This window comes from Phacochoerus africanus, chromosome 1 (assembly GCF_016906955.1).
Source record: "Phacochoerus africanus isolate WHEZ1 chromosome 1, ROS_Pafr_v1, whole genome shotgun sequence".
Lineage (NCBI taxonomy): Eukaryota > Metazoa > Chordata > Mammalia > Artiodactyla > Suidae > Phacochoerus > Phacochoerus africanus.
This window is the reverse complement of record NC_062544.1, coordinates 14383718-14411353: the sequence shown is the minus strand read 5'-3', so window position 1 is coordinate 14411353 and position 27636 is coordinate 14383718. Positions and strand designations below refer to the sequence as shown.

Sequence of the window (27636 nt, the reverse complement as noted above, 5' to 3'; positions counted from 1 at the left end):
CATTCCCTGTTCCATTAACCTCAGTGGATAAAAGACTAAAGGTTCTTTGATTGGTTGCCTAATTGAAAAAATGGAACCCATTCCCCACAAGGTAATAGCCCTATTACCTGCCAACTAAAAGAAATTTATCTTCAGTAAAGGAAGATGAAAATCAGAGAGAGTTCTGACAATATTTGCTAAGTTCCCAAGGCAAGTCTGAGTTCTATCTCTGAACACCTCAGTCTCCTGGGTCAATAAATTCCCTTGTTCTGCTTAAACTAGTTTTGAAAGTTTCTGTCATTTGTGGCCTCAAGTATAGGGAAGAATACACCTACTGACTCAGGAACTCAAAGGCTGGGAAAGAGAACCCACAGATTTGAAAGATGTGTAGGGATTTCCAATGTAGGACTAGGTGTAGGATACTCTGACACCAAGCCCTCAGTTTATAAGGAAAAAAGCTGAAACCCACAGAAGGGACTTAACAATAACAAAGAGGTAGAATTTAGTGAGCACTTACTATATGCAGGACCCAATATGAAATGTGTTATAGATATTACTTCATTTGTGCCTCTGCACATCACTTTGAGTTTACTAGGCTTACCATATCTATTTGCTTGTTAACTAAGTCCGTTTTATCTCCAATTATAGGCCTACCACCTTACCACCTAGCTCAGAGACTGGAACATAGTAGGCACTTACCAAATACTTGTCATATTGAACAAATGTTAAAGATGAACACAATTACCAACAGAAGTAGTAGTAGCAGCAGCGGCAATATCATTAACATTGACTGAGTGTTTATTTTCTATTAGTTACTGTTCTAAGTTCTTTTTAAAAATTATCTTACTTTTCTGAAAAGCCTTTAAACTAGGTGGCTGTCATCCCCTATTAGATAAGAAAACCGAATCACATAAATGTCAAATCATTTCACCAAGATCATATGGTTGGTAAGTACCAAAACTAAGATTGAAACCCAGGCAATCTGGCTCCAGAGTTCCAGTTTACTGCTATGCTATCCTGGTTTCCTTAAATTATCCAGAATGACCAAGCTACTGAATAAAGATACAGAATTTGGGCCTAGGTTTGCCTGAGTCTAGAATCTGCACTATTTAATTGCTACTTTATACTACCTCTCTGTGGTCAGTTATCTGACAGCTCATGGCAGTCCACATAAATGGTGCCTGGGGTTGCACAATATATAATCTGCCTATCTCTTGTGGCAACCCTCGTAGTATCACTAAAAACCAGGTATCCTTACTTCTAGAAAGGAGCATTTAGGTAGAATCAAAAACAACATGCACTGGACTAAATATTGAAACCAAGGTACAGCTGTTTGCCTCTTATGTCAGTTTGGAAACTGCAAGAAGCAGAAGCCAAAATGGAATGAGATGTGTAAGAGATTAACTGGAGGAAATGCCTTTGAAGGAACAAGGGAAGAAGGGACAAGAGTAGCTGGGAAGAGTCTCAGACCACAAGGAAGTTCTGCCAAGGGAGAAAAGGGAAAGAAGGAAGATTGGGTAGGAAGAGGATCCGTCCGACAGCAGCAATGCTCTGAGGATGTCTGAACCAGGTGGATGGGGAGACTAAGGCAATGCTGGCCCAGCAGAGGAGTCCTGCACTGGGCAGAAATGGCCTGGCTCCACAACACCGTGCTCAGTCACTGCCTGGGGAGAGCCCAGTGATAGTACGGCCTTGGCATAAATGCTGTGGCTGAACCCCAAGAAGTGGCTTTGGAAGCACTGGCCATCCACACTCCTCTCAACTGATTTTCTAGAAGAAAAATCTGGGCGATGCCTTTCCATGGCTGCCACACCCTGGTTCTATGAATTAAACTTCTCCAAAGGAAACACCAAGGAGCCAGCCATATGAGATAAGCAATGTCTACAACTGCTCCTCTCACACAAATAACACAGCTAGGTACAATTGCTTTCAAACCTTGTTGGTTTGGCCTTACTAAAAGCCCATTTAGTGAAAAATAATGTTTTCCTGAAGAGAGGTAGGTGGGACATTTTCTTGTTTATTTTTCTCCTGTGGACATATTTAAATTGCCACAAAGAAGTTACTATGGAAACCTTTCCCAAACTTGCAAGATAAAGGGTAAAAATGGAACGCTTTGTTAAAATGCACATGATTAGTCTTTGGAGATGAGAACCACTTTTTAACAACCTCTCCTTGTCAAGTTCTTCTGAGTCCATTAAAATTCTCTTGAATCAAAGGTAGACAGGCAGGTTTTTGGCGCATTCTAGATGGCATCAGTCAACTGTGAAACTGCCACAGGGTGGCAACTCTGGAATAAGTCAAGACACTTTCACACTTGGTATTGTAGCAGCAGATAAGATTGTACTCTCTGGGTAACTCTGGTGAAGCTGCTTGAATTGCCATAAAGGCGCAAACAGGTCTAGGGTGGGGAATGTGGTTATTTTTATGCTAGGCCTATTCTGCGGGTGTACCCTGAACCCACTTGTTTGAAAGTTAACTCGCTCAGCTTTTATTTATGCAAAGCAGTTTCTCCTTTTCATCTCCCCTGGCCACATTCCACCCTTTGAATCTTGCTTGGGCTGGACAGTCCTTTCAACAGGAAACATCTGAGAGCCAGATTTCTCTACCTACCTCTGCTCATGTTTACCTACCCTCCCCACTCACCTCGTCACCTCTCCAACTCACTTTCTATCTGTCTGCCAGAGCACATCTGTCTTCTCTCAGCTTTGCTTTTGCACCTTTTCTGCTTTTTTGTACTTTTCTGCCTGGCAATTCTTTCAATCAGTTTTGCTTGTCTTGGGCCTTAATCTCAAAGTCTTGTTGAAATCCTTTTCGAAGCTGCTTCTAGTTATTAAATAGATGCAATACGAAGAGGTGATTTGACCTGAAGACTAACCAGGGGTCAGAGGTTCTAGATTCTTGATTTGGGATCATTGTTACCTAGCTTCATTACTAGCAGCTATCAATTTCACGTCTCCTTTGTGAATTAGAGTTTTCATCGGTTCCCCACCCTACACCAGGAATTCTTTTCTTGCAGAATTTTCTTCTTTTGGTCAGCTTTTTAATCACTGAAGTTTCAGCTTAAATAAAATGTCCTCAAAGAGACTCTAAATATTCCACAATGTTATTTTCCTCAAACATCACTCTCCACAACATTATCTCCCGTTTTCTTCAAGCACTTTCTATCAGCAATTATCTTAAATGTTTCCTTGATTACTATGTTTCCTCCAAAAACCTTTAAGATCCAAGAAAGCTGAGGCCTTGCCTGTCTTCTTCCCAACTGTATTCCTCACTCCCCACACATAGAAAATGCTCAATAAAAATTTGTACAATGAGGAGTTCTCCCTGTGGCTCAGCGGGTTAAGAACCCAACACAATGCCCACAAGGATGTGAGTTAGACCCCTGGCCTCCCTCAGTGGGTTAAGAATCCAGTGTTGCCACAAGCTGCAGCTTAGGTCGCAGATGAGACTCAGACCCGCTGATAACGTGCCTGTGGCGCAGGCCAGCAGCTGCAGCTACGATGGGACCCTTAGCCTGGGAACTTTCACATGCCACAGTTTTGGCCGTAAAAAGAAAAAGATGTACAATGAAAAGAACTGTAAAGTTTAATTAGTTGGACCACATGAACTTCAAAGTTGACCAACTCAAAAATGAGTCAAGAGAAAAATGAAGTGACAACAACTATTGCAATAAAACACTGAATGTGGTAAGAATATTCACCTGACAAGTTCTTGGGCCTGTCATAAGTATTGTGCTGCTGTTTTTCTACAATTTCCCATGGAGTGTGAACTGAGTTTCCGAGCTTTATAATAAAGTAACAAGGATAGCAGGTAGTTGCCTAAATATCAAAGCACTGTGTCAAAGAGTGGAAAAAGTTTTGAAACACAACCTATTCAATTTACAAGGATGGAAATTAAAGCCCAGAGAAGGAAGTATATTTAGACATTTGGAACCAAATACAGAGTAGCTTCTGCAAATGAGTAATACATAGGCCAATCACACTTCCTTATAATCATTATTAACATAATAATACCTTATATTTGAAAAGCAATTTGAGTGTGGCAAGATTCTACACCCCTGGTTCTGAAACGTGAGCATGGAGGATTTGTTAGAGTACAGAGTGCCAAGCCCCACCCCCAGAGTTTGAGATTCTGTGGCTCAGGGGGCTCGGGAGGGGCACGGAGAACCCCGACAGCTTAAGAGGAAGCACACTAACCTTACCTCTCCAACTCTCCCTGTTTAACTGTCCCGCTTGGCGCGCAGAGAGAACTACAAGTCCCAGCGTGCCCTGCGCGCAGCCGGCGGAAAGGCAGGCACTTCCTCTCCACGCAGCGCCTCTGCCCCCGCGTCTCGACGTGTCACTGGCGGCGCCGCGGCTGTGGCAAGAGAAGGAGCTGACTGGGGGAGTTTGAGGCGGCGGGCGGCAGCAGCGACCCAGGCCTGGATCAGCCCCGACGCGGAAGTGTTCCGGGGTCCGTGGGGAGCAGGAGAGGGGGTAGCGGCCCGGCCCGCTCGGGGCACGATGTTGAACATGTGGAAAGTGCGGGAGCTGGTGGACAAAGCGTGAGTATCGGGGGGCAGTTGTGGCCCAGGCCCACGCGGGAGAAGGGGGGTGGGTGGGAAGGAGCCAGCCCTGCGCGCGGGGCCGCCAGCGTCACGCCCCCCGGCTGGTTGGCCCCATCATGGCGGCGACCGGTTGTCTCCCCGGCCCCGGGCCGCGTCCCAGTCCGCGAGTCTGGGAAGGGACCCTTCCTCTTTGGAAACATCCTCTTAGCCGCATTCTCTCCTGCCCAGGCGTTCCTCACCCTGTCCCTACCCTCACCCTTCCAGCTATAAACGCTTTAGTCAGGGGGGTGAGCAGGGTTGTCTTGAGCTGGGTCGCTGCCCTGGCCGGAGAGCTCTCTTGGCTGCGGGCTTTGGGCTTTGCTTCTTGGGCAGCAGCGAACGCTTGGGGTTAGGGGACCTGGTTCACGGGTTCTCTGCGCCCCTCGTTGTGGTGCGGAGACCTTAGGTTTGGTCACGATGTGTCCTTTACCTTGCTGGGTTTCTTTTAATCCTTACTGAACCTGGTGTGTTGGAGTGGGTGGTAGGTGTAACAAGTGGCCGTTGTGGTCAGACTGAAGTTACTCAAGAGGAGACTCATCCTTTGCTTGTCTAATACGAGTGAGAGTAGATCACCACATAACTTACTGTGATTCTTTCTTTCTGATCCTTTTCCCCTACACTTCATTTCCCCTCAAGAAGAAAGCAACCCAGGTTTATATCCTGTTGATCCACTTTTAACTCCCCTGACAGGTAAAATGACTAATACATAGTTGATTTTTTTCTTTAAAACTTAAGTGATAACTTTAGTGTCTTACTACCACTAGGGAAACCTTAACACTTAAATTGAGTATATCACAGTGATGTAACAGGGGTTAAGTAAGATCTTCTAGGCCAGCAGGAAATAAAGTTTAGGAATTTAACCAGTCCCCTTCCTTTTGGGTTTTAGTGATGATGCAATAAGTGTGGTGACAAAAACAGTTCATTTGTGCTGCTCACCCAACCTAAAATCAGAAAGTGTAGATGGCAAATTCTTGAGGCTTTCGTGACACCAGAAGAAAGTAATTCATTAAGAGGTATAACTAGGTATAAAATAAGTTAGATCCAGGAATGTAATGTACAGCATAGGGAATGTAGTCAGTATTTTATAATAACTTTCAAAGGAGTATAATAGAAAAATGTCAAATGATTGTGTTGTACACCTAAAAGTAATATTTTAAATCAACTATACTGCAACTTTAAAAAAAAATTCACAGTGGTTTGGATAGTGCATCAGATAGGATTTAGAATTTGACTATATTTTCAGATTTTCTATGCTACCAAGAAGGTAGTAGAGTGCCTAAGGAGTACAGGTTTTTGAACCTGCAGAGCTGGATTCAAGCTCTGTAACCTTGACAAATTAATTAATCTTGAAGTGCCCCAGTTTTCTCAGGTACATTATGAAAATAATGATAGACACTTACCTTAGAATGTTAATGAGAATTCAGGGCTAAGGGCTTAAACAGCATATAAAGCCCTTAATACAATATGTTTAGATCTGTATGCTTTTGATAATTATAGTCAGTGTTCTGCATCAAGAGTAAGACTAAACTTCATTAAGAAACTCCACGTTTGAAAAGTGATTTGCTGATTTTCCTTTATAAACTGTTCATTTGATCATTAAGCTCTCAATCCTTTATTTTGGATGTTTTGTTATTTATATACCTTTTGCTTTCCAAAGATAAAATAAAATCATAGTTCTTTTCCAGATGCAAGTTCGTTGGTTGTTTTTTAATATACGGTAGAAAGACTGGGATACCGGCTAAAATAATCTTTAGAAGTGCAAAAGTCTCTGCAGAACTACCTCTTTATATCTTAGCCCAAGGACAGAAGCAGAAAAACAGTTTAAAAAAACCTTGTTATCTTAGGAGACTAAATTTCTGGTACTTAAAAATTTGAAGAGACTACATTTTCAAGAGACAAGTCAAGGCAATATTCTTGCTCTTGTTCATTTCATAGTGTCTGTATCACCTTTGTTACTAATCTTCAAGTTAAATTTGTCATGTAAGTAGTCACCAAGTCATCTAAGGGGAGAGCCCGTTGTGAAAAATAACTTGTCTTCCATTTTACTACCCAATTTAGAATGGAGACTTGAACCAAGTTGTTCAAGAACATGTAAGAATGTTGCCACCAAGGACTTTTTAAAGCTTTCGTGGGTGTCTGACACATGATATTAGGATTAGAACATGAGGTTATTTTACTGAGACATACTCAAAATTTAATTTTCATCTTTCCCTGGCAAGAGAAAACAAATTCTTCTTCCCAAATGTAAGACTTTTACAGAACCAGTAACTGTAGCACTATGTCCAGTTAGACAGTTCACCTTAAATTACCGTAATGGAGGTGGAAGCAGATCCATAGAATGGCTCTTCTGATTATCAAAGGAATAAGGTGATGAGGAAGCTAGGAAATGAGGAAACAGAGAAGTGATTAAGGACTGCTCTGAGAGCTTGGTTGAATAGAAATGAGGGTTTGGATGAAGAACACTGGTTAAAAGTTTGGGAGACCTAGGTTCAGATTCTGATACTGCCTTTTAAATTAGCCATATGTATATTTTGAGGCAGAAACACATGACTCTGCAGACTTTGGATTCCCTTCAAAATGATGGGATTGGGCTAGAGTAACAGTTTTTCCAGCTTCGCTGGCATTTTGGAGACATGCATTTCTATCGAGGGAAAGAAAAAAATGGAACAAGTATTTCATAACAACAGATAAATTTTAGAAAGTCATTATCTTCCAGAGACAGTTTCAGCTGGAAAAAAAAAGATTTTTTTTTAATGTGGCAATCAATAAATGTTATATTTAAATGCTTTATGCAGTAAGTAAGTGCAATCCATGACTCAGGGAAATAAGGACTTTTATTTAGCATATAGCTCTATCCAGTGATGTTTACTTCAGAAAGAAAAATAGCCTCTTTGAAAATGTGTCCTCTGGAGCTGCTATTAGATCCAGTATGGTGGCAGTTCTTAAGTATAATACTGTATTTCCAATATTGGCTTTTGAGACTTTGAAGACTTTTATGGAGGTTGGGAAGATATTTTGCAAAACTATTGCACCTGCTGGTGGTATTAAATGGCTCTGTTTTGCAGAACATTATGAAACTGAGGAAAAGCAGATAAAGCCATAGGCCAGCCAGAGCATGGAGTGCCAATTTCCTCCCACTTGTATTCAAGTTGCATAAAACACAGTTGTGGCAGGAAAGGATAAGTGGCACTACTCCCACCAACTGGGACTAGCTTGACCATTGTCATCCTATGACCTGCCTCCCTTTATTTGAGACTGTGACATAATTGTGTACTTTTAAATTTTGTTTTCACATGTATGGTATAGATTGCAAGTTTCTGTATAGTTCTTTTTTTTTTTTTTTCAGATTTCGGAAATCTAGTGAAGGTAACCTGATAGTGGTAAATCAAACTGCTTCTTACTGTTTAAACCCAGCCAATCCTTCTCTTTCATGCAGGGAATAATATTAATGGCAAATCTATTCCATCAGTGGCCCTTACTATTTTTATGATAGTGATTGAAATTGTGCTGGCCAAGGTCCTAAGGCAGCTGCTATAGATGGACCATTTTAAGTTATTCTCTTAGAATACTTTGTATTTTACCCCCATAAGTTGATTTTTGTTAGCATTATTTGCATGGTTTTTTGTTTGTTGGGTTTGTTTTATTTTGTTTGTTTGTTTGTTTGTTTTTGCCACATCCGGCAGCATGCAGAAGTTCTGGAGCCAAAGATTGAACCAGTGCTACAGCACTGACCCAAGCCACAGTGGTGGCAATGCTGGATCCTTAACCTGCTCTGCCAGCAGGGAACTCCTCTTTGCATATTTTTAGTGTTTAAATGTTAGCATTAGTATGGAAACTACTCTTCTAGTCTAGCTAATCCCAGAGGAAGAAACTTTTGCTTTTATAGAAAATATTTAATCCAGTTACTTCAACAGATAATGTATTTATTAGTTATCAGAGTAGTACTGTATTTTCTGAACTCGAAAAATACAATGCCTGCCTTCAAGAAACCTGCCTTTACAAATATGCTTCAACTTGAACTGATCATTGGTTTACCCTTTATTTCAGTCCTGAGATAGTTTTCCCCCTTTTCCCCCTATCTTACCAGTAAATCTCTATATTCAGTTTGCTTCTTAAAAACAAAGGTGATTGTCAGCCTTCTGGTCTCCCCCTATCAACTTTTCTTTGAACCAATTGTAGGTAACCATTATTGCAGTAACAATAAATTCATTATCCTTCCTCTCTTCTAGTAACTGGACACAAGCAGATACTAAGAATTGAATTCCAAAGAAAGGTGAAATCTTAATAACCTTTTGCCAGCATTTCTTAGGGGTGATTTTCTGTAGTTTAAATTAGTCTGTTTAGTGCTGCTGCAAGGCGCTTATAAAAACCACTTAGCTGCCTCTTATATTTTCCTGTACCCTTAGTGTTTACAAGTAGTTTTTCCTCTGTTGACTGATACATGCACTAAAAGTATTTGGCATTTTTTAAGTACCACTTACTAGTACTCCCAGGTTTTACAGTGTGACTTCACAGTTGAACCTTCTTTCTCTGCTCTTGTATTGTTTTCTTACTTATTTCCAATGTTTATTTAATATTTCCTTTAACAGAAGAGGAGAAGTATAGGCAGCTTAAATAACTTTTTGTGAAGAAATTTTATTATTTTATTTTCCATGTTTCAATCTGTCTAGTTGGAATTTATTTTTTTGGCTTTTATTATGGAAATTTTCAAATATATCCAAATAGAGGGACTGTTGTAATAAACCTCTATGTACACGACTTAACTTCAACAGTTTGACTAGTCCTGCTTCATCGGTGCCTCTACCTACCTCTCCCACTCCATGTTATTTTGAAGCAAATCCCAGACACTGTATCATTTCATCTATAAGTATATCAATCTTCAAAAGGTAAAGAGTCATCTTTTTCCCCATCATAACCACAATACCATTATCACATCTTTTAAAAAAGATGATTATTTAATATCAAGTGTCCAGCCAGCATTTATTTCTCATTTGCTTCATAATTCCTCCTTGATGTTTCTGATTGGTGGATACATCTCTTGATTCTCTTAATGTATACGTGTTTTTTTTCCCCTCTTTTAGTTTATATGTTGAAGAAACTGCTTTTTTTTTTTTGCATTTCCTTCGTTTTGGATTTTGCTAATTGGATCCCAGAGGGTTAACTGTTTCTCTGACCTCTATATTTCCTGCAATGTGGTAATTGTATCTGCTCACTTGATAAATTCAAGTTCCAATTTGGCGGGGGGGGGGGGGCAGCAAGACTACTTCATAGATTTAAAGTCCTTTTTTAATACTTGTAATGGGTCTTATGTATAAAGATTTAACTCTTTTTAGTCTCAGCTAACATTTATTAACATTCTGGGACAATGTATCTAACTATTTTAGTTTTTCTTAAGGTTTCACATCATATGAGCATTTATTGGTTAGTCTAATTATATGTATTTGTCTATGTATTTTTACATTAATTTGCTAGTTGAATACATGCTCCCATACATAGGCACTTCCATGTGGAATATAGTGTATTTGGCAAGAAGTTTGTGGTTCAGAGATCAGAACTGAATTGCAGTCCTAGGTCCATCACTGAGAAATAGTGATCTTGGGAATTAGAACAATATCTCCAAACTTTCCCATGTGTAAAATAGACATTTATTTTACAGGGTTCTTGTGAGGATTAAATTTATGTGGAACACTTAGCATAACTCTTGACATAAACTCTTGAAACGCTATTACTGTGTAATGCACAAAATAATTTAGAAAAACATTTAGAAAAATCAAAGGGATATAGTGTTTGAAAGAATAAAGAAAATGTCAGACTAGACTATTTACAAGTACTTAAGAACTGTTTTAATTCATGAATCATTATTTTCATTGAGCATTTACTCCTAGAACTGTTCCCCTGAGTAGACGTCTTGACCTACATATAGGAAAACTCTTAAAAATATCTCTGTTCTGCCTTGTGTTTACCAAACTATAAATGCTTTTACTTTAATACTGTAAAGCATATTACAGAAACAACCCTTTTGAAAGACGTGTTGAGGAATAGTGTCTTTGGAAAGATATACTGCAATTTCCATCTTCTAATTTTTATTCAACTTGCTTTGTACTTTCTCAAGATTTTTTTTTTTTTTTTGTCTTTTTGCCATTTCTTGGGCTGCTCCCGCAGCATATGGAGGTTCCCAGGCTAGGGGTCGAATCGGAGCCGTAGCCACCGGCCTATACCAGAGCCACAGCAACGTGGGATCTGAGCTGTGTCTGCAGCCTGCACCACAGCTCACAGCAACACCGGATCCTTAACCCACTGAGCGAGGCCAGGGATCGAACCCACAACCTCATGGTTTCTAGTCGGATTCGTTAACCTCTGAGCCACAACGGGAACTCCTGTACTTTCTCAAGATTTTAGAGATACTACTAATGTGAAATATTTCTGCTAAAATATAAAAAGATTTATTTTATGAAGACAAATTGAAGTTAGCAGTTTATCCTTAAGGAGACTGAATAAAAGAGAAAGAACCCTCTAAAATAAATCCAATTCATAATCTCTGATAATAGATGACCAGTATATATAAGGAAAGCATATTGTAGAAAGGGCTTTCTAGTTTTTCAACATACTCTCCCAAATTGGCAAGGAATTCTCTCTCTTGGCTTATCAGAGCCCTTTAGTGTAAAAATTAAATACAGGTAAAAGAACATAATGTATTCCCACATTGGAACCAGTTGATAGCTCCTTATACTGTGGATCGGTTTAGCTAATGAATTATTAAGCATAAGTGATTTTGTGAATGTGAAGCAATAGCCAGACATGTTTGTCTTTAAGAAAAGTCTAGTTTGACATTCCTCTTGTGGCTCAGAGGTAACAAACTCAACTAGTATCCAGGAGGACATGGGTTCAGTTCCTGGCCCTGCTCAGTGGATTAAAGATCTGGCATACAGATGAGGCTTTGATCCCACTTTACTTGTGGCTGTGGAATAGGCCAGCAGGTGCAGCTCCCATTTGACCCCTAGCCTGGGAACTTCCATATGCCATAGGTACAGCCCTAAAAAAAAAAAAAAAGAAAAGAAAAGAAAAAAAATGAGTCTAGTTAGCCAATTATTTTACAGTGCCTTCTTTTGACATACAAATTTTGTTGGGTTTAGAAATTCTTAGGAAAGTTAACTTCTACTTAATTCTAATATAAATGATTTTTGTAACTTCTACACAAACTCACCATTATGTGGTAAAAGTGTACGTGTGCTTTTGAAATCTTTAAAGAAATTCTTGTGCAGATAGCCTTTATTTTTATTGTAGCAAAAAACACATGCATTGAAAATACCATTTCTTGTTTTCCTTGCCATTTGTTTTCATGGAGTTTTACCAAATCATTAAAGAACAGTGCATATTCATTCATTACTTTTAATATTTAGAAGTGACATAAGATTGTATGATTACAACTTTTTATTTGTAGTTAAATCATCATGGTTAAAATACTATACTTAATTTGATATGTTTGGTTATAGTTATAAGTTTGTACTGAATGAGCTGCTGATGTGTGGTTCACTTCTCATGAAGCCAAATAAAAATTTTAACCCTGTAAACTGTTCTGTGCATAGCAATAGTGTGATTCTTAAAATCTGCTCAGAACTCTCCAGCTATTTCTCATTTTGCTGCTTCGCAGGCTCTACGTGGTCTGGCTCTGTTGCTCCCTCTGACCTCATCTACCACCACTCTCCCTCATTCTCTCAGTGTTCTGTTTCTATATAAAATACCTGCATTCAGACAGGTCACTCTTTCCTCTCTACTTTCTTTGTGGATCCTTCTGCTGCCTCCGGGATGTAAGCTCCTTGAGGGCAGAGACTGTATTACTGTGTTTACTGCTGTATTGCTCTTAGCTCAGTGTGAGAGTAGGTGTTCAGCAGGTTGTGAAAATGTTTACCCTTGTGTTCTCAGTAAATTCATGGTTTCTGCTTTTGTTTTGTTTATTAAGTTTTGTCATTGTGAGATAGCTTTAAAAAGCTCTAACCTAAAATGAAAAGATATAGGTGGAAAAAGACTCCTTCCTTTGATTAGTTCTAATTAGTAGAAATTTAAAAGTTGCAAAATTTTAAAATAAACTCTTTTAACAGTAAATTTTTTTCTAGTAAAATTATTTCAGTGGCTACAGTTTTTATCATACCTAGAAAAACGAGGATTAGGATCTATAATGCAAATAATTCTTATAGACTATAGTCATGTTTTAATACTTGGAATATTTGATTTGCTTCTGAAATCAGCTTAACATATATCTCTTGATAAGAAAAACATCACACTGTCCTTTCTTTTTTTGGAAAAAAAGCAAAGTTGATTTACTAAATATCCTGTGCAAGCGGCCTTAAGTAATTGTCAGCAATAGGAAAGATTGTTTCACAATTAAACTTACAAAACGGTGTAAGTCTGGGCTGCTTTAAGTACAGAATAGGAATGTTTCAGCTTGTTGAATAGGAATAATATTCCCATACTTAAAAAAAATGTGGACTTTAGGTGCTTAGACTTTCAAAATTTATTAGAGATTTCATTTGAGGGACTTGTGCTTGAATTGGTGATGTGTTATTAGATATATCGTTGAATTTGTAATTCCAAAACAGTTGTCAATTATTTTATGCTAAATATTTGACTGAAAGTTTTTCTAGCAAGTGGGAATGGGTGTCCTAGTTATTTAGAGTTATATTCTATTAGTATTGTATCTAAATAAAACATTTTGCTAGATTTTATTAACTTTGTCATTAAATATGGTAATAGGTACCATGTTACATGAAAACTTTATGTCACTAGAATATCCTAAGAGAATCATTGAGGTGTAATTGGCCTCTTTATTAGTTGAACAAAATGTTTAACCTGCAAGATTTATAGAAGTACTTTAAATTGCTTGGCATGCTAACATGGTTTAGGGAAAGGGGTGTGGTAGTTGGTATACCAAAAGAATAAAATTTGCATAACTTGTATTTCTAATTGTTCCTTTTACTATAACTTATAAAATAAAATGACATTATAAAAACCAGGTGAACCTAAATTTCATAATGTTTTAACTGTAATAAACTTCCTTTACAATAAAATTTATGCACTCTATCTAAAAACATCATTGTAATGTTCACTCTATGAAAACTTCAGTGTTTTAATGGAGGAATGATTGCACTTGAGAAGGCTAGTCATTGCCTAATTTTACACTGAAATAAAATGTTTTTCAAATTATTGAGTTGAGAAAATGACAGCTTGAAATGGGAAAGAAGTAAACCAACTAATCTTTGCATGAAGTTTGACTTTGTTCCAAGTTATATGTGTTACTTAAAGGGGTAGTTTTAGAAAAAAAAATTTTTTATTGAAGTAAGATTCATGTAACATGAAGTTAACCATTTTTCCTGTGTTGAATCAAATGGCATTTAGCACAGTCACAGAGTTGTACAGAGAGGCAGATTTTTAAATAACTTTTTATTTTGAAATTGAAATTTTAAGAATAGTAAAGAGAACACCTGTATACCCTTTATCCATATTCACAATTTTTAAGATTTTGCCATAATTGCTTGTCATTTTCCTCCTCTTCACTCTTTCTACACACACACACACACACACACACACCACACACTTTTGATCCATTTGAAAGTGGATTACATGCCCCCTTTGCCTCTATTTAAATGTGCCTTTTTTAAGAGCAAGGATTATTCTCTTATATGGCTATGATATAGTTATCAGATTCAGAATATTTAACATTGAAAACAATTTTCTCTCTGTATTCTGTATTCCACTTTTGCTAGTTATCCCACTCCAGTATAGGATTCTGTTGAAGATCATGTCTTTAATTGCCATATCTCTTTACTCTCCTTTAATGAGGAGTTCATTAACCTTTCTTTGCTAACAAAAATGACAGTTTTAAAGATTGTAGGCCAGTTATTTTATAGAATATTCCTCAAGTTTAGCTGATACTTCCTCAGATTATGTATTCTGAGCTGTAACATTAGGTTAGGTCGATGTTGTGTCCTTTTCAGGAGGAAAACAATTTCTGTATGTTCCCATTAGTGATTTTTTTTTTTTTTTTTTTTGCTTTTTAGGGCTGCACCTGCAGCATATGGAAGTTCCCAGGCTAGGGGTCAAATCAGAGCTACAGCTGCTGACCACAGCCACAGCAACGTGGAATCTGAGCCTTGTCTGCAACTGACACCACAGCTCACAGCAGGGCCTATCCCCGACCTACTGAGCAAGGCCAGGGATTGAACCTGCATTCTCATGGATACTAACTAGTTGGATTTGTTTCCATTGCGCCACAATAGGATCTAGTGATGTTAATTTTGATCATTCAGTCAACTGACTCAAGTTATCTGGGTCCTCCAACATATAGTTGCTATTTGTCTCATTGCAACTGATAAGCAGTCTATGGAGAGATACCCTGAGACCGCCTCCTCATCGGAGTCCTGTCCCCCCTGCCCCCCAAGTATTTAGCATCTACTGATGCTTGCTTGAGCCAGTCTTTACTATAATGGCTACAGATGGTGATTCTCACCCCTCCCCGTCTCTTCATAGTTAGCAGTTTCCTTTAGGTAAGAGCTCTTTCTTTTCTTTCCTCCTGCTCTTGGATTTTCACTTTATTCAGTGAGTTGTAATACACTACTGTTCTTATTAATTCAGTACTCAAATTGTCATTCATTTAGCCAGTGAGCGCCCTGTGAAGGTAGCCTGGCCTGTGTTCTGTCATGAACCCCTCCCCTTTTTTGAGTGCTTTTTCACTTTCTAGCACAAGATGTTTCAAATTTATTCTATATTTTCATTATGTAGGAACACCTACAGTACTCAGAGTTGGCATTTGGGACAAAGATCTCTTTGAAAGCCTGGTGGTGGTTGTTGGTTTTTTAGGGTTTTTTTTTTTTTTTGGATAATTAAAGTTTAATGTTTTGTTTTCATATATTTTTAAACCTTAAGAGGATAAGATTTGTGAAGGATGCCACATTGCTGTTCTATTCTGCTTTTCCCACCTCCAGCAATGTAATTTGTTTTCCATAAATCAGGTAACTGTGAAGAAACAAAAATCAAAACATTTGTTAATACAAGTAGATATATTGTAGATAATCTGATTATGTGAATACTATGCTCTCCTAGAATGTACTTTCTGTAATGGTATTCCATGTTAAAACCATCTGCCTGTAATTCACTTACTTCTTATTATAACCCCTATTTGGCTTTTAAGTTGTTTATACTAACAACTGATTACTGATTAAGTCTCAATTATGTCAGCATTATTCTAATTAGAATGCTGGATGTTGGCACTTCACCTAGCAAGCTAATGTAAAATACTTAATATTTGTGACATTCTTAGAAATAAGTATTGATTAATTTTCTGTAGATAAACTTAGGATATATATCTTAGTGTAGATTTAAGCTTACTTTACCCCCCAGACCAAATAGATTATTCATATCCTTTTTACTTAAATTGGGAAAAAACTGGTCATATGCTGAGTCACATTTTCCAAACAATTTTTAAAAAATCTTTAAATATCAAAAAACAGCAAAATTATGCCAATTTAAATAATTAAAACAAATACAAGTAACTTGAACATTACGAGTTAGCTTGAGAAATTTGCTGGAGGTATAAAACTGATGTTTGAATTGAACATAGGTAATATTCCATTGCCCATGTTGATTAATAAATAACTTAATAATTATACATAATTAACATTTTTAAGAGATGAGTTTAGAATAAATGGTGATAATCATCTTTTAATGAATGAATTAAAGTATATTCTTAATGCTTGTGTAATCTCTCATAAAGAAAATTCAAATTATAGGTTTACCTCTCATGTCAGATAACCATACGACAGAGAATGAGGTTTGGTACTAAGGATTGCAGGAAACTACAGATAACCTAGCTTATTCACTTAACAAATATTTACTTATCATCTGGAACTTTGTTAAGTACTTGAAGTATAGTTATAAGCAAGTTTTGGTGGGGATAGATGAAAAGAACAAGTAAGCAAAATAATTATACATTTTTTTTTAGTGTTATGAAAAAAAGGGGCTGAAGTTGAGAATGATGAATGGAGCTGTTTTAATTAGGGTGGTCAGAAGATGCCTTTCTGAGGGTATGGTGTCTACATTAAGACTTAAAGAATTTAGGAGTGCCAATTATGGTTCAGTGGAAACGGATCTGACTAGTATCCATGAGGACGCAGGTCCGATGCCTGGCCTCACTTAGTGGGCTAAGGATCTGCTGTTGCTGTGAGCTGTGGCATAGGCTGGCTGCTGCAGCTCCAATTTGACCCCTAACCTGGGAACCTCCATATGCCATGGGTACGGCCCTAAAAAAAGAGAGAGACTTGAAGAATTTAAAGTAGAGCATTTGGAGTAAAGGAAAGAGTGTTCCATAGAGAGGACCTTATGGAGTGAGCAAAGACCCAGAGTGGGGAAGGAGCTGGTAGGAAAGTCAGAGAACAGTATGGCAAAAGCATGTGGAAAAAGAAGGGTAGGCTCAGGATTTGTAGGCTGTTACATGGAATTCAGATTAATTTTAAGTGAATTAAGCCAGTGAGGAATTTTGATAAGCAAAGGAGTGAAATGATCCCACATATGTACCTTACTCTTGGTGCTGAGTTGAATATTGGATTGGAGTTGGGGATGAGGACAAGAGTAGAAGGCACTGGTTAAAATCATGATTATAGCATAACAGTTAGGAACATAAGCTCTGGACCTTTATCTCTGGAGTCAGACCACCTGGGTTCAAATCCTGAGCTCACTGGTGCTGTTCACCCTTAAGTGAGCTACTTAGCCTCCTTGTTCCTCAGTTTCCTCATCTGTAAAATGGGGATAATAATACATTGGCCCATAGGGTTAAATAAATGTTTAAAAATCTGTAAACAAATAAATATGACCATCTTATGGAATAGAAGGTGAAGTGGATGATAAAATTTGCTCTTTGCCTCTGCCACTTGTGTTACTTTATTAGAAGGAATGCACAGGAATTACTGTTACACAGTCTGCTTTGCTCAGCTCTCCTGTGGTAATAGATTGTGCAAAGTGAGGGCCTAATCCAGTATGCCATGTAAAGCAAGGTGCCATGTAAAGCAAGGGCCGCTTGTGTATTAGAATACAGCATCTAGAGAAGTGAAATCCATGATGCTCTCAAATCCACTGAGCATGTGTAGGAAATTTAGCATTTGAAATTTTGGGGTTTTCTGTTTGTTGGTTGGTCCTTTTGGGTTCATACTTAGTTCTTCACATGTTTCTGTGGGACACAGAAGTCTTATGCAAAGGTATCTTAACTTTTTAACTTTGCTAGGTGTCAGTAAGATAATTTTAGGGGATGTAGTAAATTATAACAAATCTTTCTGGCCCAGGTCCAAAGGACATGGGTTTGAAACATTCCATGACAGCTTTTTAAAGAGAGAAATTTTGTGAGAATGATATTTCTCATGTCTTCCTCTTTGTGTGTTCGTTGGTCAGGGGCTGTTTATTTTTGTTCAGTCTGTTTGTATCTTAATCTTAGCTTCCTTCTCTTCCATCCCCAATCTCTGTTACCAAGAGACCATAGATTTCATTTATGTATTCACTAATCAGTTATTAAATACCCATTTTATGTGAGGCATTCAGTTAGGCACTGAGAGGGCAACACAAATATATAATATATAGTGCATTTGGTTCTGTTTGAGATAGTTATGTTTTAAGAAGTCACTGCAAACACTGAACCTTTGTTCCTGGGGGAATACAGAGTTAGGTTCCTGTGAGCCTTTGGTCACAATATTTTCATTAACCAATTAGTGTGTAACATATATTTTATGTATGTTTTCTTTAAAGACGCTTCTTTAATACATATATTGTTGATTCATTAACATTGAACTCGAGGCCAACTACACCTCATACCTTAACAAAGCTAATCTAATAGGTATTTTCTCTGTAAGGCACATAGTAACCTTCTTACTCTTAGAAACATTAGGCAGCATTTTAGCAGTCATCTTAGGGATCATATTAAACGATGAAATCCAGAAAAATAAAGATGTGAAAAAACATGTCACTGAAACTACTGAAAGGACACTTATTTATAGTCTAAGAACTGAAACAAGAAGACAGAACATCACCTTTTTTTACCTCAAAAGATGACTCAAGTGTTTTGCTGCACCTGTTCACAAATGACCATGAAAACCACTGTGAATATTGATTTGGAGTTAAAAATACATTTCAGTGAGAAAATGAACTAATAAATACAGAGTCCCTAAATAATCAACTCTGCTTTCTTTTTAAAAACTTAAAATTTATTAAGGGGATAAAGATAAATTCATGCATGGCCATTGTACAGGGCAGAATATAATTCATAAAAGTTATAAATGTAATATTTATTCCATCATAGGAAAGGGAGATTATGGGTTGTAAAGAGTCAGGTAGGCTTCAGTTTTGCATCTTTGTTAAAAACTACGCTTGATTTTAACTGAAAGAAGATGTTGGGGGGATTCCAGGAGTGAACAGTTACTCAGGTAAGAAAATAAAGGGCATGCTTAAATTTCAGCTAATAATACAGTACAATTATCCCATGAAGTAAATGCAGCAGTAGTAGTGGAAGAAAGGGGTAGACAGATAGGTTGAGGCTAGATCATGCGGGTCCTGATCCCCTGAATGATCACTTAGGACTTGATTAGTCAGAAGAAAGAAGCTATTTAAGAATTTTAATCCTTTTGTTCAATTACATGATAAATATTTCTCAAATATTTGCTGTCACCATGCAAGATGTACCTGTCACCAAGATGCAGGTACTGGAGATCTTTAAGTAAGTAAGACAGTGTGTATCCTCTGATGTTTTTAGTTCAGAGGGGAGACAGACAAGTAAACAACATACCCATTATAAAGTGTACTGGTTTTAGTTTTAATTCAAAATAAAGGAACTTTATGCTTTACAATGTAGAACATGTAGGCAGAACCCCAGAGTTAAAAGATGATTTCTTGGAGAAAGTAGCATTTAAGCTAAAATCGGATGATGAGGTAGACTTAAGAGGATGGAATGGGTGGGCAGATGATTTAGAAACAGAGGGAACATGGAGTTTCTGCCATGGCACAGTGGGTTAAGAATCCAACTGCAATGGCTCAGATTGCTGCAAAGGCACAGGTTTGATCCCTAAACCTGCACAGTGGGTTAAAGGATATGGCCTTGCTGCAGCTGTGGCTTAGATTCACTCCCTGTCCCGAGAACTTGCATATGCCCTGGGTGCCACCATTGAAAAAAAAAGAAAGAAAGAAACTGAGGGAACAGCATGTGTAAAGACCTGGAGAGAATGACAGTGCTGGGAGTGAAGAGGTGAATGGATATCTCACATGAAGGAATGTGGACTTCATCTTAAAGGTAATAAGGAAGCCTTTGCTGGATTTAAAATAAGGGCTCAGACAGATAGAATTTGTATTTCAGCAAGAGTTCACATTGACTATAGCCTGTTGGGAGATAGAGGAGAAGCGGAGACACTAGTTACAAGATTGTTGACAATAATCTGGATAAGAAATGGTGGTCACCCTGGACTAAGGTAGTGGCATCGTGAGAAGGAAAAAGAAGATTGACACATTTGAGAGATCCTTAGAAAAAGGAGTTGAAAGGGCCTGGGAATGAATTGGATGCTGGCTAGGAAGAGGAGGAAGAAGTAATCAATAGTGACGGTCAAGCCATAACCCTAAATAGTATTGTCCACTGATACAGGAGGAGGAAGATAGTAATGAATTTGTGGTAGACTAACATGGCCAACACTAAATATTAGGAAGATGAATCTGGTGGTGGAGGATGAATAAAAGGAGAATACACCTGAAGTGGAGAGATTGTTAAGTGCTTTTGTAGGCATCTAGGGTAGAGGTGACTGCCTGTATTTTTAATGCAGGGTGACCAGGTCTTATAAATTAATGGAAAGGGGGCACTGAAAGAAAAGACTCCCAAAGATGACTCCAAACATCCCACCAACTGCCCCCAGCCTGCCTGGCTTTATGATGTGCCCTGAAATCATATTTCAGGGTAAAGAGTAATGAAGTTGCCTTCATGTTGCTCCCTCTAAAATCCATAGAAGCTAACATTTTATTGTCAAAAAGCAGCTCTAATTTGTAAAAGTAGTCTAAGTTGTTTTTTTCCACTCTTGGGATTTGATAAAGCTAATTTCTTTTGGGGTATCTCGTATATGTATTTAATTGATCCTTGTGAAAAATGTTAGCTCTGTATGAGGGGGCCTAGAATAGCAGCTACTAGTGTGAGAGTAAGAGGCTGTGGAGAAAGGCTACCCCATCTCTTTTTCCTGAGCTCTCTGCTGATTTTTGTTCATCTGTGCATTATAAAATGTAAGTAAAATATACAGAAAAAAGAAAGGTGTTTAACATAAGGTAATTAAATGAGGATTAGGAAATTAAAACAAAGCTAAAATATTGAGAACTTTGAAGGGATTAGTGTAAAGTTGAAAAGTTTTTAAACATCCATTGGGGAAAAAATGGTACAAAAGGAATAAAACAAATGAGACTTAAAATAATATTGAAAACTAAGATCAACAGTAAAGTTCAATCAAGAATTTTTTAAAATATGATAAAATAAGAAGTAGAGTAAGGTAAAAGGCGGAAAGCCAGCTAACAGATAAGAGTTTAAAAGCATAAAAGGTTAAAGGAAAAGTCATTCATTGGGTTAAAAATAAGAAATAGCAGATAATAAAAACAATGGTGACAGTATTTTTGGAAGTTTAGGGAAAAGGGCTTTTTAAGAAAATATACTAAAGTGGGTTTCTTGGGGCATTTATAAAATGCTCCAGGGAAAAGGTGTGTTGTCCCCAAAGCTTTAGAAGCGTTTAATATAGTCCCATTCTTGGAGACTCACGGTGCACATGAGAATAGTAAAGTCTCGGAGAAGTGTTGCAGTAATAAAGTTGCCTTTGTTTTACATAACATTTCCTAAACCTCACCATGGAACACATTTCTCACGTAACACCTATTAATGTGTCCCAGAGTATTTTTCACAAAACACTGGAGTACTGTTTCAGAACAAAAGAAAAAATGAAAATCTTAATAGTTACAGAGATACGTGATGAAAAAGGCAGCTGAAAACAGAAATTGTTTTGAGTTGGGGCTGGCATTTAATCCTTGAGAATGATCTCCTGTTGAGACAGCAGTGTTCTTCTGCAGCTAGCTGAGGGGCAGAGAGCAACCTGACACTCTTACCTTCTGGCCTTCTGTCCATAGCTGTCTTTTCAGAAAGCTTTTATCTGTGCGGATGGGGCATGGATGTAGCACATAGGCTCCTGAGCCAGGGCAGTGGAAGCTGATCCTGGGAGGATTAAATCAGCCCAATTGGTGGACACTAACCTAGCAAGTGAAGAGGAGTTTCATAAAGTGCAACATTTCTTTTCTTAAAAAAAAAATGTTTTTTTCATTGTCTAAATTTTAAATGTGTCCTCATCCCAGCATTTTTTTCCTTTAGACTTTGTCCACATGTACATGTGTTTTTATAGTTGATAATGGTTAGTGTTCATATAATTTTATGTTGTGTTTTTCCTATGAAAGAACTTTTCCTCTTTTTCATGTTTTTTATTGAATGATTCTTTAAATTGTATAGTGCTGTACATTTTTAAAATTATAGTTGATATACAGTGTTGTGCAGATTTATGCTATATATCAAAGTGACCCAGTCATATATAGTTACACATTCCCTTATATTATCTCCCATCATGGTCTATCCCAGGAGACTGGATATAGTTCTCTTTGCTGTCCAGTAGGACCTCATTGCTTATCCATTCTAAATGTAATAGTTTGCATCTACTACAAACCTCATATTCCTAGTCCATCCCACTCCCTCCTCCTTCCCCACTGGCAACTGCAAGTCTGTTCTTAATGTCTGTCTGTTTTTGTTTTATAGATAGGTTCATTTGTGCCATATTTTAGATTCCACACATAAATGATATTTATTATATGGTATTTGTCTTTCTCTTTCTAACTTCACTAGATGTGAGAATCTCTAGTTGCATCCACGTTGCTGCAAATAGCATTATTTTGTTCTTTTATGGCCTAGTAGTATTCCATCAAATATGTTACCACATCTTCTTAATCCGTTTCTCTGTCAATGGACGTTTAGGTTGCTTCCATGTCTTGACTATTGTGAATAGTGCTGCAGTGAACATAGGGGTGCATGTATCTTTTTGAATTATAGTTTTGTCCAGATATATGCCCAGGAGTTGGAGTGCTGGATCACATGATCATTCTATATTTAGTTTTCTGAGGAACCTCCATACTGTTTTCCAGAGTGGTTGTACCAACTTATATTCCTACCAACAGTATAGGAATATACTTTTTGCCACACCCTCTCCATCGTTTATTATTTGTAGACTTATTAATGATGGCCATTCTCACTTCTGTGAGGTGGTACCTCTTTGTAGTTTTGATTTGCATTTCCCTAATAATTCATGAAAGGAAGAGTTTTCTAGTTGGGTCTCTCTGCCTGTTCTATTGCTATCTTATTCCAAGCACCATTGCTGCCACATTTTAGAAGCAACTTTTCATCCTGCTTTCATGAAATCAAAAGTCTTTCCTTTTGCCTGCCTCCCCAAATCTTATTGCTTGCTGCCAGAGTACCTCTCAGGAAAGTAATAACTCCTTAGCATTGTAGGACTAGCCTATGTTGGGATAACTTTTTTTGTCAGTATGTCAGCTGTCCAGGTCATGATAGCAGCATCTGTGCTAGAGAGATGGTAGAAGGGCTTCTATATAAACCGTCAACACCCATGGACATCCAAACATTTCCTAATGTAATGTTTTGTGCTGTTGCAGAAGAAACATGATCAAGAAATTGGGTGTTGGAGTTCCCGTTGTGGCGCAGTGGTTAATGAATCCAACTAAGAACCATGAGGTTGCGGGTTCGATTCCTGGCCTTGCTCAGTGGGTTAATGATCCAGTGTTGCCATGAGCTGTGGTGTAGGTTGCAGACGTGGCTCGGATCCTGCGTTGCTGTGGCTCTGGCGTGGGCCGGTGGCTACAGCTCTGATTCGACCCCTAGCCTGGGAACCCCCATATGCTGCGGGATCAGCCCAAGAAATGGCAAAAAGAAAAAAGAAAAAAAAAAGGAAGAAAAGAAATTGGGTGTCATGGCTTTTCTAACATTCTTTGTTCAGCTAGACAGCTCATGGATTGAGTTCTGTGGACCTTACTTTTGGCATTTTGAAAGCTCAGAATTTTCATATCTCTAAATTGTAGATATGAACTTCATGCTAGGTAAGTTTCTTAACTAACTTAAAAGTCTTTGATTTTCACACAACTTGCTTTGGGATGTGTGATTGCACTAGTTGATGTGAATGAATTAAGTGAGTCCAAGAAATGTTAGCGACTTTATCAGATGATGTCAGATTACCACTACAGGAGAAATTGCTGCTTAATGTAAAATAAAACCCCAGCTCATGGTTGGTAGGTAGTGTACCAAGATAATTAAGAAGGTTGAACTTCAAAATGCAGACTCTATTGAAGTGTACAATGGCAGTTCTCTGCTAGTGTTTATATTGATACTTGTCATGTCCCATCTCCAGATCTTTGGCCATTTTAAAAATAATAGTCATTTCTACCTTGTTGTATAGTTATAGCCTCTAAATCTTCATTTCATTGTCCACACTGTGGGTCAGGTAGGCTGCCAGTAATGTTCCACAACAATGAATGAGATGGTAAGTAGGAAGTATTAATGTCAATGAGTATCTTCAAACTAAAAATAGTAAATACTGGCAGAAATACACATCATTTCATTTACTCTTGTAATGCTTAGGAACTACCTTTCAGATGAGGAAACCGCATGCATTCTTGATTTGTTCAGGGATCAGAGACAAGATACTGACCCTGTTCCTTTCTAATAAATTACTGAACAATTAATATATGTATTATTTTGCTTTTCCACAAAATAGCCATAAATGATGAGGCAGATTATGAAAGTACATAGATGTGCAATATTTTACTTTAGTGCGGCTTTGTGTTTTGGAACAATTCCTGGAGTTAAGACCCATTTTAATGTCTGAATATGGGCTGCTGTCAAGTGGATTATTTAATTTGGTATTGCTAACCACTGAAGTTGTAAGGAAAGGGAAATAGTTTTATAGTTTGTTCCTCCCACAGGTCATAATTTAGATGTGGACATCAGGATGTTTTTCTTGGCTTATCTCATCCATGTAGTTTTCCTTTGCACATCTGTTACATAAATTACTAAACTATTTCCTTGAAACGTTGCCAGTTTAAGTCACACTTAATAGTGATCAAGGGGTTGGTACCTTTTGGAAAAAAGAGTTAAATGACAGGCTTTGAGGGGCAGAAATCCAGTTGCCATTCATCCTGGTCGAAGTGTTTTTTGTTTTTGGACCAATTCCTATATTTTTTGAAGCATTGAATAATCATACATGATTTCTAGTGTGTGTCCCAAAAGACTATGTGGACTATAAATATTTAATGATCTTTCTTATAAAATGAGGTATTTTAGTTGCTGTGTCTATAAATTTTTTCTTTCTAGTGATCAATTTATATATACTTTAATAGTCTGGTACATAGTTTGCCATTTGAAACTAAATTTGGAGTGCTGACTTCTTTAATGACTATTCATTTTGTGTAGTCTTTCCTGACCTTGAATTCTACATAAACCATAAAATAATGATTTTCTGTTTTTTTGGCAAAAATTCTTAAGATTTATTATTTCGGCTAGTTACATCTTAAGACAACTTTATATATACTTTAAAAGATAAATCAGTTGTTAGGAATCTCAGAAAGTTTAGATGTGGGTGTGGTTACTTTGAGCTTATGCAAACTAGTATTGAATCAGTACTGGAAATTTCCCTGGAATATTATTAAACTCATATATATGCAAGAGCCAAGTATTTTTTTGATGAACGTCGTGAAGTTGTATGGACTTGGAATGCTGGTTTTTAAGCTTGAAATCTTTAGATAAAGATATCATTCAGAATACCGATAATCTGTAATGGGTATTTTTAGAGATTAAAAGAGAAAGTACATTATGAATTGGTTAATGTCAGTTACTGATAAAAGTTCTTAGATTACTTTTTTCTTTTTTTGCATTACATTTCCTACTGTGTAACCATTGTCCTTTCTAAAATGCAGTAAATTCATGATAGATTTTTTCTGTTAAGAGTTTTAACTTTTTAAAACAGATCTAGATTTGTTAACAGGAAATGTGTATAATTTTGTTAGGATCCAAATCTGACTTGCATGTGTGGGAACTAGCCACTTTGCTAAGCCAGTCCCTGGCATCTACCTTGCAGTTTGGCTTTGTTGTGCTCCAATTCTGGGGCTGTGGTAACCAACTTAACTTTTTTGTAAAAAATGACTCAAAGAGGAGTTCCCGTCGTGGCTCAGTAGTTAACGAACCCAACTAGGAACCGTGAGGTTGCTGGTTCGATTCCTGACCTCGTTCAGTGGATTAAGGATCCGGCGTTGTTGCCATGAGCTGTGGTGTAGGTCATAGACACGGCTCAGATCTGGCATTGCTGTGCCTGTGGCGTAGGCCGGCGGCTACAGCTCTCATTCGGACCCTATGCTGGTAACCTGCATATGCCGTGGGTGTGGCCCTAGAAAAGACAAAAAGACCAAAAAAAAAAGACTGAAAGAAAGCCAGCCTCCAGTACTGGTGGTGAGTGTGAGAGTGCTTCAGAAAATGGCGATTCATAGACAGAAAATAGAAATTTTACATACATTTAGAGAGGAACATGTCGGGTTTGATGATGGCCTTGCATTGATGACATAGTCACATCTATATATGGAATCATTAAAAGAAATTTATGGAAAGTGTTCCACCATGCAAAAGTTTCTTACCTAAGAAATAAAGTTGGGTGAATTTAAATATTGGTTACCTTGTGTTGACGAAGTATAATATGCACATGATACTTTAATTATTGATTGAATCTGGGAGTTTGTCAGGAGTCTCTATAAACATAATTTTGAAGATAAGCAAAGATTTTCAGGTCATCTTTCAGTAATGTATGTTAGGGATTTATTCTTAGAGTTTTACCTGCAGAGTAGTGTTCAGTGTTTTAGTTTGCTCCCTGTTCACCCCTCCCCCCAAGTAAAAAATACTTTCACCAAAAATAGTTTTATAGAATTTATCTTTACACTTTATCTGTAAGTAGTACAAATGGAGTGTAAATTCTTAAGATTATAAGAATACTGTGCTGTATCAATCAACAGTGTTCAGTAATAGGAAAACATCAAAGATTAAAATTCTGTAGTTCTCTTCTCCACACCCATGATAATACCTGCCTGAAGTATTGTTGAAATTGAAGGCCAGCATCAGTCAGAATGGATCAAAGTATTTGATAGTAGAATTGATGTGAGAATTAGCTTTTGATTTAAGAAAGGAGTGTATAGTCCTTGGGAGTTCCCGTCATGGCACAGCGGAAACAAATCCCACTAGGAACCTTGAGGTTGTGGGTTCGATCCCTGCCCTCACTCAGTGGGTTAAGGATCTGGTGTTGCCGTCAGCTGTGGTGTAGGTCACAGACACAGTTCGGATCTGGCATTGCTGTGGATCTGGTGTTGCTGTGGCTCTGGCGTAGGCCAGCAGCTATAGCTCCAGTTAGATCCTAGCCTGGGAACCTCCTATGCCACCGATGCAGCCCTAAGAAAACAAAAAGACCAAAAAAGGGTGGGGGGGAGTATAGTCCTTAATTTCCTTACAAGTTAAAACAATTAGAATTTCAAAAATGCTTATTTATCAGTTAGAGGTGCCTTTCTGTTGTCTATGGGGAGGGAACAATTAAAAGTAGTGTTTTTATTAATATATTTTCTGTGATTTTAATGACATATAGGCAAGCAGCTTGAGTTTGGACTTAGTTTTTCTGTCTGTACCATGTTTCTAAAAATGTACTAGGTATCTAGTTATAATATATAACTTGATCTTTAAGTATCCCAAATTATTCTAAAGTTAGAAGCTTTCAAATGGGCTATGGGACTCCCTTCCCCTCTCAATAAAACCTGGCAGTAAATTGCTCTCTAATATTTATTTAGCTTCATTTTTTAAGTATAAATTCTTGTTATTTTTTAAAGCAGCAGGTTTAATATTTTAGCATTTAGCACTTTAATATTCCCTCTTGAAAAGTGAAGAGGAAAAC

At 37.6% G+C, this 27636-nt stretch overlaps 1 protein-coding gene across 3 annotated transcripts in view; it reads left to right on the top strand.

Annotated features, from left to right (window-relative positions):
- The first annotated feature begins 4284 nt into the window (after positions 1-4284).
- CLINT1 (clathrin interactor 1) overlaps positions 4285-27636 on the top strand; it is a 57231-nt gene continuing 33879 nt past the window's right edge. Inside the window, exon 1 of one of the 3 annotated variants that reach the window (XM_047778478.1) lies at positions 4285-4522. In XM_047778478.1, the coding sequence (XP_047634434.1) occupies positions 4482-4522 (41 nt within the window). In that variant the 5' untranslated portion in view covers positions 4285-4481. The remainder of the gene's footprint in view (positions 4523-27636) is intronic. The other 2 variants (XM_047778322.1, XM_047778401.1) reach the window with 2 other exon arrangements.